Source organism: Condylura cristata, unplaced genomic scaffold (assembly GCF_000260355.1).
Source record: "Condylura cristata isolate star-nosed mole 26May11 unplaced genomic scaffold, ConCri1.0 scaffold00015, whole genome shotgun sequence".
Lineage (NCBI taxonomy): Eukaryota > Metazoa > Chordata > Mammalia > Eulipotyphla > Talpidae > Condylura > Condylura cristata.
Genome location: NW_004567116.1, coordinates 27,201,786 through 27,216,534, shown reverse-complemented (window position 1 = coordinate 27,216,534; position 14,749 = coordinate 27,201,786). Strand labels below are relative to the sequence as shown.

The following is a 14,749-nucleotide window of genomic DNA, read 5'->3' as shown; positions in this document are numbered from 1 at the left end:
CATGTTCTTTATGTTCTTTATTCCTTTACGCCTAAGTGTTGTTCACAGTCTTCTCTATGCAGACTTCCAGGACAGGGGGTTGGGGAGCCCAATAACATGCTCACTTCTGGGTCCCGCTCCTCAAAAATCTGACTAGGGTGAGGTCTAGCAGTGCCATTTTATATAAGCACCATGGCAGGTCTTGTAGATGAAGTTTCTGGGCCAGACCTTGAGAAATACTTTAAGGGAGGTCATCAAGTGGGTTTTACGTGGTTTATGATTTTAATTGAACACCTTTGGAATGAGTATGAGCCCCCAGTGAGCTAATAATATCAATTTCCCACATACCTTCCTGCCCAGTGTTTGAAGTTTGCACACTGAGCTTCCCAATGTCAGGGAAAGGCTATTCCAGGTGGCGAGAGACAGGCTCTGGACACAGGCACCGCTTAAGGAACGGGAGGGGACAGGAGTCAGGCTTCAGAAAGGAGAAGAAAGGGCTGCTTGAAGCTGGAGTTTCAAGTTATATGCATTGGGTGATGCAAAAACAAACAAACAAACAAAAACAATAAAATAAAACATGGGGGAAACTTCAGCCAGAAATGAGAATTCAGAGGCACTCAGGAAAACAAGAACCAGAGGATGCTTTGCACAGCTGTGCAGTGGAAGACGCAGCCTCCTTCTGTCTGGGCGGGGAGGGGGGCTGGAGTTGCAGCCGCCACATGGGGTGGTGGGCAGGCCCTGCTGTGGCGTGGGCGTGGGCTGCCCCCTCCAGGATGTGCATCGTGGGTGGAGACGGGGCACTGGCCACGCGAGTGGCCTCACTGCCCCCGGGGCAGTGATGGGTGCCGGGCAGACCCCCACCCATGGACACCGAGTCTCTCCTTGTTCTCCCGCAGTAGAGTGTGGAGTGTTTTGGAAAATGCTGATGTCCAGGAAGCAAGCTCTTCCCTCTTGCCCTGTTTAGTACCCCGGAGTGACCACTTCCTCCCTAGACAGAGAGGGAGGGGAGAGGAGTGTCCAGGAACTGCCTGTGGAGAAGGGAGGTGGGAGAACGTGTTAACCCAGTGGTATTGGTTATTCTTTTTACACTTTTTAAATATATATATATATATATATTTTTTACATCATTCTTCATTTTTGTACAAGTATGCTTTTTCATCTCCATCAAATTTGGCATGTATTTGTGCTCTCTGTGTGTCCATGAACAGGTAGGTGCTTACCTGTGTGTGTTCACTTGGGTCAACACAAGCAAATGTGTGACTGTGGCTGTGTCCTGTCTGCAGGTCTCCGGTGGGTGTGCCAGAGAGCACCCCACAACTCTTTGGCAATTCTTGGAAAACACTGTCCGCTTGCTCCCCACTGGTCTCTGGCTCCCCACTGGACCCCTGTGATGTGCACCCGCAAACAGGTGAGGTGGAGGGAGAATGGCAAAGAGGGGGTGCGGGGGCTGTGACTACTTGAGAGAGCTGAGATGAGAACTCGGGAGTGAGGGTGCTGGTCCAGCTGGGTGGGAGTAAGAACGAGGAGGTGCTGCAGGAGGGAGCTTGAGTCCCCTCTGGTGAGGGTTAGGCAGACAGGAAGCGCCACATCCACAGTCATGTACCCAGACACTTGCACTGGCTCCCCCACCTCAGGGCAAAAGCAGAGTCCTCTCAGCGGCCCCACTGGGCCTGACCCTGGCGCCCACCCCTCTCATCCCACTGCCTTCCCCACCCTGCACTCTGCTTCATGGAAAGTTGGCATCCATGCTGTTCTCCCCACACAGCCAGGCTCTCTCCAGCGCCTCTTGCACTCCAGACTCCTTCCAGCTTTCTCTTCCCTGAATTCTCCACCTTCTTCTTTTTAAAGATTTATTTATTTATGCATACTGGGGTACAGGCCAGAGGTGTGGGGCATCCATCAGAGACAGAGTGGGGAGCAGACAGGCAGACTGACAAAGTACACTGCTGAGGGGAACAGCGGGCCAGACAGGAGAGGCCTGCTGCGCCATGTGGGTCAGCTCCCTGGCTGGGGGTCGAACTCATGCTGCAGTGGCTGGCGATGCCGTGATAGCACTGTGTCTTTATCCCCTGCACCACCTGGGAGGCTGAGATTCTCCGCCTTCTCGTATATTAAATTGGTTAGGTCTGTCTCCTCCAACCAGAATGCAAGTGCCATGAAGGCAGGGAGTTTGCCTGTTGTGCTGATGCCCGTCTCCTTCCAGTGCAAGAACTCATGCCTAGCATGGGGTGGAATGCATGTGCCCACACAGTGAGGCTCTGTGCATGCTCACACGCACAGTGCACTGCGCCCAGGGGCCCCAGGTAAACCCCTGAGCCTGCCTGTTCTGCCTCCAGCCTCCTACGCGGTGCAGTCCTGCAGCGTGCTCACCGGGGAGCTGTTCGCGCCCTGCTCTGCGTACCTGAGCCCTGTGCCCTACTTTGAGCAGTGCCGCCGGGACGCCTGCCGCTGTGGACAGCCCTGCCTGTGTGCCACCCTGGCCCACTATGCCCGCCTGTGCCGGCGCCACGGGCTCCCTGTCAACTTCCGCGCCCACCTGCCAGCCTGCGGTGAGGGTACCCCCCACACGCGATGTGTCTGTGGGAGAGCGCAGCTGGGGGAGCCCAAGCTCCAAACCTGAGTGTCACCAGCCCCTTACCCTCCCCGCTGGAATATCCCGGTCTCCTCCACCCTACCCACCGCGCTGCCTCGCCTCAGTGCTTCTCCCGTGCTGTCCGTCTTCGCCAAAGGCCTCGGCCCTTGGATCTCCCTGGCCTGACTCCTGGCACATGTGACAGATGACTACTTCTCTCTTACCCTCCCCTCCAGTCCATCGCCAAGTCCCACCCGTCCTGTCAATCCCAGCTCCTCCATTTCTTCCCACTTCTGCTGCCACCATCCTACTCCAAGTCCCACAGCCTCTTGTGGCAGCTGGCACAAACTTTCCAAAGACTATTGGCTCCCTGGCCAATGGCTTTGAGGGCACAAGCTGGCCCTGCCCACCCCCGAGTGGCTGGGGCCACTGTGCCCATATCTAGTACATGTCTCTGTATCCCCCAAGCCCAGCAAATGGCCCTCTGCTCAGCAAGCTTTTAGCAAATGCTTGTTGAATAAACAAAAAGCTACACCAGAGAGGCCTGTCTTCTATGCCAGCCTGCAGGTAACTTGCTGTGTGCCCCTGCTGGGCCCCTACCCTCTCTGAGCCAGTTGCTCCAGGGGCAGTTTCCAGGACCAGTAGTTCTAAGCTCTGGCTGCTCATCAGAGTCGCCATGAGAACATTAAAAGCACTTACTTGGGCCACATCTGTCAATTGAAATGATTTATTTGGCAGAGGGCCTACTGACCAGTATTTTTAAAAGTTCTTCGGGTGGCTTTGATGAGCATCCTGGGTGAGAACAACTGAACTTGGCAGTTTCAGTGGGTTTACTGACTGAGGGAGAGCCCGGGGAAGTGGGGTCCCTGAGTCTTCCTAGGGGCTGCTAGAGACAGCACAATTGACCCTCAGTCTGTGCACGTTGTAGCTGTGGATGTGAAGTGTGAAATGTGCATTTGTACACCTGTCTAGGTATCTTTGTGAGTGATGGGTTGGGTGCAGGGGATGTCTGTCGGGAAGGTCACTTCTCCCATCTATTACTTAAGAGGAATGAGCTGGCTTTGGGTGTGCACAGGTATAAGTACCAGTGGCAGGATCCAGGCTGCACTGGTGAGTGGGATCCAGCCCTTCTACTCTGCCGTTCTATTCAGTCGTGAGGCTCTGGACGCAACTCTGCATTCAAACCCCAACTCTGACTTTGACTTGCTGTGTGACCTTGGTCACATGTCTTAACTTCTCTGATTTTCAGTTCTTCCTAGAGGCTCCTAGAGTCAGCTTAATCCCCTACTCCATTAGGCTGTAGGGAGAAGGGAGCCAAACCATGGTTCCATTTCCTGCTACAGCACTGTCCTGTGAGACCACCAAGGTCTACAGCCCCTGTGTGACCCCATGTGGACAGACCTGCCAGGACCTGGCCAATCCCGAGGCCTGTGGGGTGGATGGCAGCAGTGACCTCGGTGGGGATGAGTGTGTGGAAGGCTGTGCCTGCCCACCAGACACCTACCTGGACATCCAGGCTGAACTCTGTGTCCCCAGGTAAGCAGGCCAGTCTGGCCTCTGGCCAGTGGGGCTGAGGCTGGGGGTCTCCAGGGGATCTTCTAACTGTAGGTTAGAGCTGGGTAACGGTGCATGGGTGCATGGGTGGGCCCCTTCCCAGGCTCCCTGTGCAGCGTTCGCTCTGTAGGCAGTCCCAGCTCAGCTTTCCCACAAGGCAGAGCAACCCCCACAGAGTCAAGATCAAGTCAAGTCATCTCCCTTCTTCCACAAATAGTTATTGACATCCTAGTGTATTCCAGCCATTTCTAAGCTCTGGGAATTTGGCACCAAACAAAACAGAATCTTGCCGTCATGGAACTCACATTCTTGGTGTTGAAACATAAACAGACATTTAATGGTCAGCTGCTCACAAGCGCTATAAAGCCACGCAGAGCAGAGTGAGAACAGGGAGTCGTGGGTGGGAGGGGCTGTTGCTGTGTTGTACAAGATGGGGTGATGTTTGAGCAGAGATCAGAAGGACTCGAGGGCCATCAGAACAGGCACAGGGAGTGAGTGACCAGAGCAAGAATATTTGCCCTGCTTTGCCCCCAGCATAGGCTCAGAAAGCACGGGCCCATTCTTTCTGCCTCTCCTTTCCTCTGCTCAGGTGAGGTTGGCTTTGGGCATGCACAGAGCCCAGTGAGGCCGTCTCTGTCCAGGTTTGGTGGCTGGCCCCAGCCTGATCTCTGTCCCTGGTGCCAGGTCGACTTTTCCACTCCCTGGAGAAGTGTCACGTGTCACACAGATGTCATCACTTTTGTGTGTGTCCTTAAGTCCCTGGCAGACTTAGAAGAGGGTGGTGGGGTGGGATGGTGATCCCTGTCCTTGGCTGTCCCTGTCCCAGCTCTCATCTCTCTCTTCCCGGCTTCTATAGGAACCAGTGCTCCTGCCACTTCCAGGGAGTGGACTACCCAGCTGGGGACAGTGACATCCCATCTTTGGGCTACTGGTGAGCTCCCTGGGAGGCGGCGTCTGTCCTCTCTTTCGATGAAGTTGCTACTGAAGAAAATGCAACTGAACAGGACTTGCCATGAACAGCACCCACCATCCCCTTCTGGGACAGGGTCTAAACCCTGCGGGGACCTGATACAGGGAATGAGGGGTTTGTGTCTGGGCTCTGCCGTGGCAGGGTTAGCTAATCCAGTCTCTCTCTCTCCCTTTTCAGCCACTGCAAAGATGGAGTCATGAGCTGTGAGAGCAGAGCCCCACGTAAGGGTGACTAGAAGGGTGGGGGACGCCCTGTGGTGGTGGTGTGATGGAGAGGAGAGGTGGGAGCTTCAGGACAGAGCAGAAGGGGGAGCGCCCACCCCAGGTCTGGCTCCACGCTAAGCCTGCTTCGCTGCTTGCCCTCTGGGCAAGGCTCCAGGTTGGAGGGTGGTACCTTAAAATCCATCCCAACCTCAGCCTCACCCTAGGGCTGCTTCTTACATAGAGGCCAAGATTCTGTATCCTTTGGGGCAGTTGGCTAGAGCGTCTGGATAGTCTCTCACCTCCCCTGGACCTTGGGTCTCCTTAGTCTGAGCTGTCACCTGTTGTTGAGGTGACTGTGCACAGCCCAGGTGGAGGTCACATAGATGGGGAGGACAGGTAGTAGGGATTTGGCGAGGGGGGGGGGGTTGGCAGAGACAGTGGTGGGTCAGCCTGAGAGGCTGGAGGTCAAGCAGGGGGCTGGAGCCTTCAGGGGGCTCTTAGGATGCAGGAGGTCACTAAAGAATAGGAGATCAGAAGATAAGCATGTGGCCCCTGGGGTTCATTTCCTGCCGGCCTTCACCAGCTGTGCAGGCTTGGGCAACTCACTTCACCTCTCTGAGCTTTTTTTTAAACTCTTGTATATAACCGAGATTCCTGCCTTCTCCCCATGTTTTGTGCATATTTCAGAAATGGTTTCCTTTGTGTTGCTTCTGGCTTGGGATTTCTGCTTCTTTGGGACTTTATTTCATCTCCTGTGGCCACGCCTTTCTCTCTGCTCCCTCCCAGGCTGGGCATGGCACTCTACTCCCTTCTATCACTTTCCATAAAAAAGATCCCTTGCGCCAGGTATGAGTGTGAGTGTGCCTGAGCCACTCGACTGAAGGCTTGGGAGAGTTGGGTTATGTCACAGGAAGCCAGGTAATGGGGAGCTGACATCTCTGTTGGAAGCACCCCTTCCACGCTGCGTGGCTGTCCTCTTCTGGCTCTGCTGTGGTCCCTCTAGGGCACCCTTTCCCTGTATTATTCCTTTTGCAAACAGAAAATGAGAAAATGGGATCTAGCGGTAGCTGAGTTGAGGCAGCATTTAACAAGAGGGTGAAGGTGGAGTGCCTGGGTGGGGAGTGCTGTCTCCATGGCAGTGACAGTGGCTCTCCTGGTGGGTGACAGCATATGCCGCTCCCTCAGGCTGTGGTGTGAGTCTGGAACGCAAGGAACACCTTGCAGCAGCCAAACAAGAAAGCGCCAGAGCCCCGTGTCTCCTGACCTCACCCCCAGATGCCGGGTCCCCCAGTCTCCCTGGCCACCCCAGATCCACCCCACGCCCAGATATTCCAGGCACTCTGCTAGTGTCCCAGCTCTCCTCAGCACCCTCCCTCTTCTCTCGCAGAGACTGCCTGCCCAGCGGGCCAGGTCTTTGTCAACTGCAGTGATACGCGCACGGACCCTGAACTGAGCAGAGAGAGGACGTGTGAGCAGCAGCTGCTGAACCTCAGTGTGGCAGCCCGGGGCCCCTGCCTGTCCGGCTGTGCCTGTCCCCAGGGGTATGTATCAGCTGCCAGGGACACATGGCTGGCAGAGCCAGGACCACAAGGTGGAGCGCAGGGTGGGGCGAGCCTCACTGCTCTACAGGGGGCCACAGGTGATGGCCAGTGAGAATCTGAGGAGGAGAGGAGAAAGGGGGATCCTGCTTCACCCCCACATGTGACCTTGGACAAAGAAGGGCTCTGCCTCTCAGGTCCAGTCTCCATCTGTAAAACGGGAAGAAGAATACCGGCACCTCACTGCTAATTCTCACACCGTGCAGTTATGAGGTATCAGAGTGGAACCAGTGAGAGGGGTGTGTAGCGCACACACCATGCGCAGTGGAGTGGAGACCCAGGGTGGGGGGACCCAGCCTGCGGCTCTCACACTGTCCCTGCAGTGGGCAGACGGGGCCCTTGGGTGGGAGCCAGTGTCCCTGCAGCTCTCCAAACAGAAAGGCCCCCCTGTGGAGAGTCTCTCTCCTGCGGTGCTCAGGAAAAGCTGTGAGATTCCCATGAACTGAGTTTTGTGAGGGTATGTGGTGGGTGGGTGCTCTACATGAGGGGCTGTACACCCTACTCTGAGGTTCTTACTCTGACAGGTCTCACCTCAGGTCTGTGGGCGAGGACAGTGGGCCCCTGATTCCATTGCAGGGCGGCATAGGCTGTGTCCCTCAGCCTTGCAGACATCAGTGGTTAACCGGGAGCCTGACCAGGCCTGGCACAAGGGCAGGTCAGGGTGGGCCAGGGATGCAGGGGAAGGGCCAGTCAGTTGGAAATGTCCTTTTATAAAGAACCATCTTAGCATCCCTGGGAGAAAGGAGGAGGGATCATCATTCCCATTTTGCAGATGAGGAAGCTAAGGTTGCAGACAGGGCAGCGGGGAGTGGTCTGCCCCAGGAGCCATGATGGTTTATTCCAGCCTTCCCATCTGGCCAGAGCAAGACCACCCAGCTAGTTCTTGCGAGAGTGAGGGAGCCAGTGACTGCAAAGAGCCAGGCACCGAGGAGCAAGCACTTTGCAAATACCTAATTCCATCCACCTCTTAGAACTGAATCCCCATAACCTCTTAGGGTATCTTCCCAGTGACTGATCTGCTGTATCTCATGCCTAATGAGGATGTGCACACATTCCCCAGGGACTTGTCAAAAGGAGAGTCTTTTCTTAAAAAAAAAAAAAAAAGAGAGAGATTTATTTATGCATACAAGAACTGGGATACTGGCCAGAGGCGCAGTGGGTGAGAGGAGTCACCAGAGACAGAGTGGGGAGCAGAGAGACAGAGTGGGGAGCAGACAGACTGAAGAACACTGCTGAGGGGAGCTGTAGGCGGGTCAGGAGAGGTCTGCTGTGCGGTGTGGGCCAGCTGGGGATCCACTCATGCTGCAGTGGCTACATAGTCCTGCGCTTTAACCCTTTGCGCCACCAGGGAGGCGCCCACCAGGAAAGTCTTGTAGTCTAACCTGTAAAGAAAGGGTAAGCATTTCCTTCCATCCTGGAACATCCTCTTGGGAGCTGAGATAGGGCCAGCCGTGATGCCCAAGCACTGTCCTTAACCTCTTCCCAGAGTCCTGGGCCTCGTAACCCCCAAGATCAACTCCAAACTGTTCTTAAGAATCTTTTGGTGCTGTGAATTGCTCCCATGGACTCTGGGGCCCCTGCAGGGATCTGCTGCTCTGGATTTCTTTGCATCAGGGTGCTGAGCCAAAGGTGCAGAGCCACCAGCCATGGACCCAGTGTCCTGAGCACATACTCCAGAGTCAGACTTGAATCCTGATCCATTACTTGCACTTGCTGGGCAAGTTAGTTAACTTCTCCCTGGGTCTCAGATCTTCATCTGCAAAGAAACCACAGTGTAAGCAGACAGTATTGTTTTCCTTCATTTGAAGCAGCACTTGCAAATGCCCCTGAGGGGACCCTGGAGAGGAATCCTTAACTGGTGAAGAGAGAGCATGCTCAATAGAATGAGGGCACCTTGAGGACAGAGACCAAAACTACACGTCTTCATTGGTGCCTCTCTGCATCTGTATACAGTAGGCGCTTAGGGATGCAAGCAGGCCTGGACAGAGAGGGGGATGGGGGGGGGTAGACAGCAGGAAAGCCCCCTGAGGAAGTGGACAGAGACAGGACCTGGGGCTAAAGGTGGGAGGTGGTGAACCAGGCCTTGGTTGGTGCTGACACAACTGTGAACAAGAAAACAATGCGCTATGTATCTGCTAGGCTCGAGGCAGTGTGCCCAGGTTATAATTAAATTTTCATAATGACCTTGGGGGAAGATGTCATTATCCCCATTTTACACATGAAAAAAATAGAGGCTTAGAAAGGTTAAGTGGCTTCAGGGAAAACAGTGGATTAATAACCTGCTTTTTGTTTTTCCTGCTTCCTCCCACAACCGCAATGAAATGTTAGTAATGGAGTTAAAAAAAAAAAAAAGCAGAAATCCCCAGAGGCAAGGAGAACAGGACAGGGGTGACAGTGACAGGAGATCAATAGAGTTTGAAGAAGGAATGAGGCTGGATTTGTAGAAACTGACCTTGCTGCAGAGCCGAGGCTGATGGCTGATGGCTGCAAAGGGGAAGGCAAAGAAGGGAAAGGGCCAGGGTCTCAGGGACCCGCTGGTGGGGGGGAGGCAGGAGGATGAGCTGCCGTGGAAGGAAGTTAGTTAACTCCAGGACCCTGGAAGTTAGTTAGCTCCAGGGCCCTGGCGCCAGCCAGGTGGTAAGAGCTAGAGAAGCCCAGTCAGAGGCTTTGATCCTGGGAGCATCAAGAGGGATGTGCAGCTGAGAGAAAAGAGAGAAAAAAGAGAAGATTCAGTGGAAGCCTGCTGGGATACCCCTCCCCACCCATGGTGTTTCTTAGAATAGTGGGTAGCCTAGAAGCTTTTGCCTTCCAGGCAACTTGTTTTATGTTTTTTTTTTTTTAATTTAGGTCAAGAGAAAAAAAACATTTTGGGAGTTCCCCAACAAAATTGTGGGTCCCCCCCCATAAGCTTTGATATCTCACTTTTTCCCCTTTTAATTTACAAAGTGAGGTCTAATTTATTTGTATAAAATGTACAGATCTTAAGTATACAGTTTGTTAAACTTTGATGATTTATATCCTCTTGTGACCCACAACCCTTCCAAGCTGTAGAATTCTTTCATCACCTCAAAAAATCCCCTCATGCTCTTTTTCTCTTCTTAGTTGGGGCCTTCCTCACCCCTCAATCATACTTCTTCAGTCCAGTATAGAAGCATCTATAGCTGTTCTAGAATTTCATGTAAAAGAAACATACAATATCCATCCCTGATCTCTGTTCTCTTTTCCCTAGCATGTATTTTTGAGGTTGACCCATTTGTTGTATTTTCTCATAGTTTGCCTTTTCATTACTCAGTAGTATTCCATTGTGTGAACATACAACCATTAATTTATCCTCCCAAATACTGAAGGATATTTGGGTAGTTTCCAGTTTGGAGTTATTTTGAAGACAATTGTCTTGAATGAACAGTGCAAAGTGGAATGACTGGGTCTGAGAGTAGATACTCGTCTAACCACTAAATCCAAAATACGTCTATGATTTACAGTCTCATTGGATGAGAATTCAGGCTGTTCTGCATCCTCACCAACACTTGCTGTTTTCAGTGCTTTGGGTTTTTGTCCTTTTAGCAACGACGTAGTCCTATCTCATTATAGTTTTAATTTCTGTCTCCCTGGTGACTTCAACTGTGTACGTTTCTGTGTGTGCTTTTTGGTGACTTGTATATCTTTCTTTGTGTAGTGTCCACTCAGATATTTTACTCATTTTTTTCTCTGGTTGATTTTTAATTTTTTTTATTGAGTTACAGAAGTTCTAGGTGCAAGCCCTTTGTCAGATACATGTATTCCAAATATTTTCACCTGGTCTATGATTTGCCTTAATATATGCCTAAATATCTGATAAGGAGGGTTTAATTTTGATGATGTCTTATTTGTCATTTTTTGTCTATACTGGTGCTCTGTGTCCTGTCTAAGAAATCTTTTCCTATTCTAAGTTTTTAAAGATGGTCTCCTGAAATTTATAGCTTTTTTTTTAGGAGATTTATAGCTTTTTTTTTTTAGGAGATTTTTATAGCTTTTATATTTGGATCTATAGTCTATCTATAATTGTTACATTTTGCATATGCTGTAAAATAGAGTCAAGTTTAATTTTATTTTGTCTGATGGAAAGCCAGTGGTTCTAGCCACAATTTAAAAAAAGACTTTCTTTTCCCTGTTGAATTGATTTGGCACCTTGATGGGAAAAAAAAAAAATCAATTGACTGTGTAAATGTGGGTTTATTTCAGGAATCTGTTCTGTTCCATTGATCTGTTTGTTATCTTTAGGCGAAACTCACACTGCCTTGATTTCTGAAGTTTCATAGTAAGTCTTAACGTCAGAAAGTACTGGCGCTCCAAGTTTGTTCTTCTCCCAAGTTGTCTTTTTGGCATTTCCAGGTCTTGACATATCCATGTAAATGTAACATAAACTTGCCAGTTTCGGCCATTTAATTGAGATTGTGTAAACTCTGTAGCTCAGTTTGGGTGGGGAACTGTCACTTCACACTAGTGAGTCCTTCAATCTGCCGTATTGGTGTTAATGTGCATTTGATGGATCTTTAATTTCTCTCAGTAGCGTTTCATGTTTTCATTTAAAGGTTCTCATATTCTTATTGATACTTATCCATAGATATTTGATTTTTTTATATTTGATTTTTTATAACCCATCTAGACTGTCAAGCTCAGTAGTTAAGCATTGTGTATACTACTTCCTTATTTCTTCTGATATTTCTACTTTAGATCTTTGATTGTAATTCTTCAGTATTTTCTATTATAACTACCTAAACTTATCAGTTTTCCTGTAAGCCCTGCATTAGCTGCATTCTACAAATTTTGACATGATGTGTTTTCATTATACTATTTTCTAATTTCCTTTGTGATTTCTTCTTTGATCTATGGATCATTTAAAAATGTTGCTAAATTTTCAAGTGTTTGGAGATTTTCCTTCTATCTATTCCTGAGTTCTAATTAAATTTCACTGTGATCAGAAGATATACTTTGTATGACTTTTAGCTTGTGAAATTTATTGAATTTTAAAAAAATATTTATTTATACATACAGAACTGGGGTACAGGCCAGAGGTGCAGGAGCGGTGAGAGTATTCACCAGAGACAGAGTGGGGAGCAGAACAGGCAGATCTATGAAGTTCACTGCTGAGGGGAGCAGTGGGCGGGTCAGGAAAGGTCTTCTGTGCCATATGGGTCACTTCCGCAGTGGGGATTGAACTCTTGCGGAAGTGGCTTTAGCTTTTTAGTGCTGTGCTTTAACCCACTGTGCCACCAGGGAGGACGCTTAATGAGTTTTTTATGGCCCAGTTGTCTGGACATCCACATATGCTTGTAATAATGTGCATTCTGCTATTGGATATACAGCCCTTTAATTGTCATTTAAGTTAAAAGCATTTTCAGAGTTGATGGGTTTTTTGTTTTTTGTTTTGTCTATTTGTTCTATCCTTACTAGAGAGGAGTGTTGAAATCTCCAACTATAAGTGATTTAGTCCCTTCCTCCTCTCAGTTGTGTGAGTTTCTTTCTGTTCTTTGAAGCCCACTTAGGATTGTAATTTATCTAGAAAAATTGACTGCTCTGTTATTATGAACTATCCCTTCTTTTTGCTACTTTTTTTCTTTTTGCTTACTATTTTAATACTACTTATCTTGAAGTCTACTTTGCCTGGTGTTAATATAGCCACTCCCTCTTTCTTATTAGTTGTGATTGTGTGGCATTTTCCCCTCAATTTACTTTTGTCTTTATATTTACATCTCTTTATATTTCAGTTTTGTTTTTTGTAAATAGAATATCATTGGGTTTTGCTCTGTAAGCAGATGTTAGTTTCTATCTTTTGATTGGAGGGGTTATACATTTCCATTTAAAGTAATTGAACTGGCTGTAATATGACTATCTTGTTATTTGACATCTATTTATCTAAATGGTCTTTGTTTTATATTCTGTGTTGTTGTCTTTTTCTTTTGGTTAAGGTTTTCTGTTTTTTTTTTTTTGTGTGTGTGTGTGTATTCTATTTTATCTCCTTTATTTCATTTTACCTGAATAGTCTCATCTTTTCATTTTTGTGTTTTTCTAAAGATTATAGTAAGTGTTTTTTTCCTTATCACAGACAACCATGAATTAATAGCTTACCATTTCATGTATAGCACTTGCAACCACATACTTTCATTTATTCCCTTGCTGTTCTTTGTATTGTTACCGTCGTGCATTTTACGACTATATATGTTATAAACCCCACAGTTCATTGACATTAATATCACTTTAAATAATCAATTATATTAAAGAAATAAGAGAGAACTTTAGAAATATTTACCATTTCTTCATCTGAGTTTCGATCTTATTGAAACGCTTCCTTTGACATTGTTGTTAGTCCAGACCTACTGCTAGTTCCTCGAGCAGCCTGGGTAACCAGGGGCTTGCTCCTAATGAATGCCTGAGACTTCAGAGCTGGGTCGTCTGCTTGTGTTTTTGCCAATACTGAGGTGTCCCTGAACCCAATGAGCAGCAGACTATGGTGTGTGGTCAGTCCCTTCTACAGTAAATGCTGACAGACACCAGGGTACTCTGTGGACCCAGGGTCCTCAGATGCAGGTTGGGGAAGGCACACTCCTGACCACCTGTTTGCTTGTCCCTACAGCCTGCTCAGACATGGGGATGCATGTTTCTTGCCAGAGGAATGCCCATGTGCTTGGAAGGGGAAAGAGTATTTCCCTGGAGACCAGGTCATGTCTCCCTGCCATACTTGGTAAGTGAAGTCCTCACCCAGGCTCTATTTTTTGCGGGAGGTGAGGATGGCTATAGAATGCAAGATCATGAGCACAGTGCAGCACTTCCATGGTGTGTGCTTGTGTGTTATGGAGGAGTTTTTGTATATGCACACGTGGAGGCATAGAATGAATTTTGGGTTCATGAGTATTTGCATGAATGTGAGCGTGCTCATGAGTACTAATTTGTAAAAATTATTAATTTGTAACCTCACAATGTTTGCGTATTTATGTGGACACGTAAGGGTGGGAACAAATACAAAAGGCATAGCCTGCAATGTGAACGTACATGCACATGCTTGTGTATGAATAGGTGGGTGTTCATAAACATGAAGGTGTTAGCAAATATACACAATTTTGAATTTGTGTATGTGGACAGGTGCATTTATCTGTATTTGTGTGCATGTTCATTGAGTCTATAGGGACATATATGTGCAAACATGTATGAATATGTGGATGAGTTCCAGGGCTCTGACAGACCCTCCACAACCCAGCTATATCTGCAGAACTGAGGTATTCCCTGCCACTACCTCAGGGAACCAGGATTCAGGGACCCTGAGCCCTGGTTCCTGGACAGTGATCAAAGCACATCAGTTAGAATAGTGAGGTTAAGATGAAAAGGGGAAAGAGGACCAGCAACCCTCTGAGAGGTGGCCTCGCTCATGTCAGTGAAACCTACTTCCCGTCTCAGCTTTGCTCAACTATCATGTCCCTCCTATGCTGTACGCTGAGAGCTACCTCCAAGAATCCTGAGGGACTGCACACACCTTAATGACTGCATTAAGGTGCTCTCCTGCTTCACCCTACTGTTTAACAAAGTCACCATGCTGGTGACATCCACCTTTTGCAACTTCATCCAACTAGCTAAATGCAGCTGGAGGAGGCTGCCTGGTCTCATGTTAAATTCATGACGCCGAACCTCATACAGCCAGCCTTTGTGCTATATTCCCTGGTATTTACTATCATCCCCCGGAAGGTTTCAGCACAAATAGATCTGGATTCACTCTCAATTCCACTGCTTATTGGATGTGTGTTCTTTACCCTCTCTGAGTTCCCATCTCTCCTACATAAAATTGGGATTCCCATTTCCACCCTTCAGGCTTCTGTTGGAGGTTGTGGGTGTTTGTTGACCC

At 48.8% G+C, this 14,749-nt stretch overlaps 1 protein-coding gene across 1 annotated transcript in view; it reads left to right on the top strand.

The window, feature by feature from the left end:
• The window catches only part of OTOG (otogelin), a 72,927-nt gene that overhangs the window by 18,832 nt on the left and 39,346 nt on the right, over positions 1-14,749 (top strand). The window contains exons 18-24 of the mRNA XM_012725193.1: positions 1,263-1,387; positions 2,316-2,528; positions 3,895-4,087; positions 4,962-5,036; positions 5,253-5,296; positions 6,666-6,819; positions 13,490-13,597. Coding sequence (XP_012580647.1) covers positions 1,263-1,387; positions 2,316-2,528; positions 3,895-4,087; positions 4,962-5,036; positions 5,253-5,296; positions 6,666-6,819; positions 13,490-13,597 — 912 coding nt within the window. The remainder of the gene's footprint in view (positions 1-1,262; positions 1,388-2,315; positions 2,529-3,894; positions 4,088-4,961; positions 5,037-5,252; positions 5,297-6,665; positions 6,820-13,489; positions 13,598-14,749) is intronic.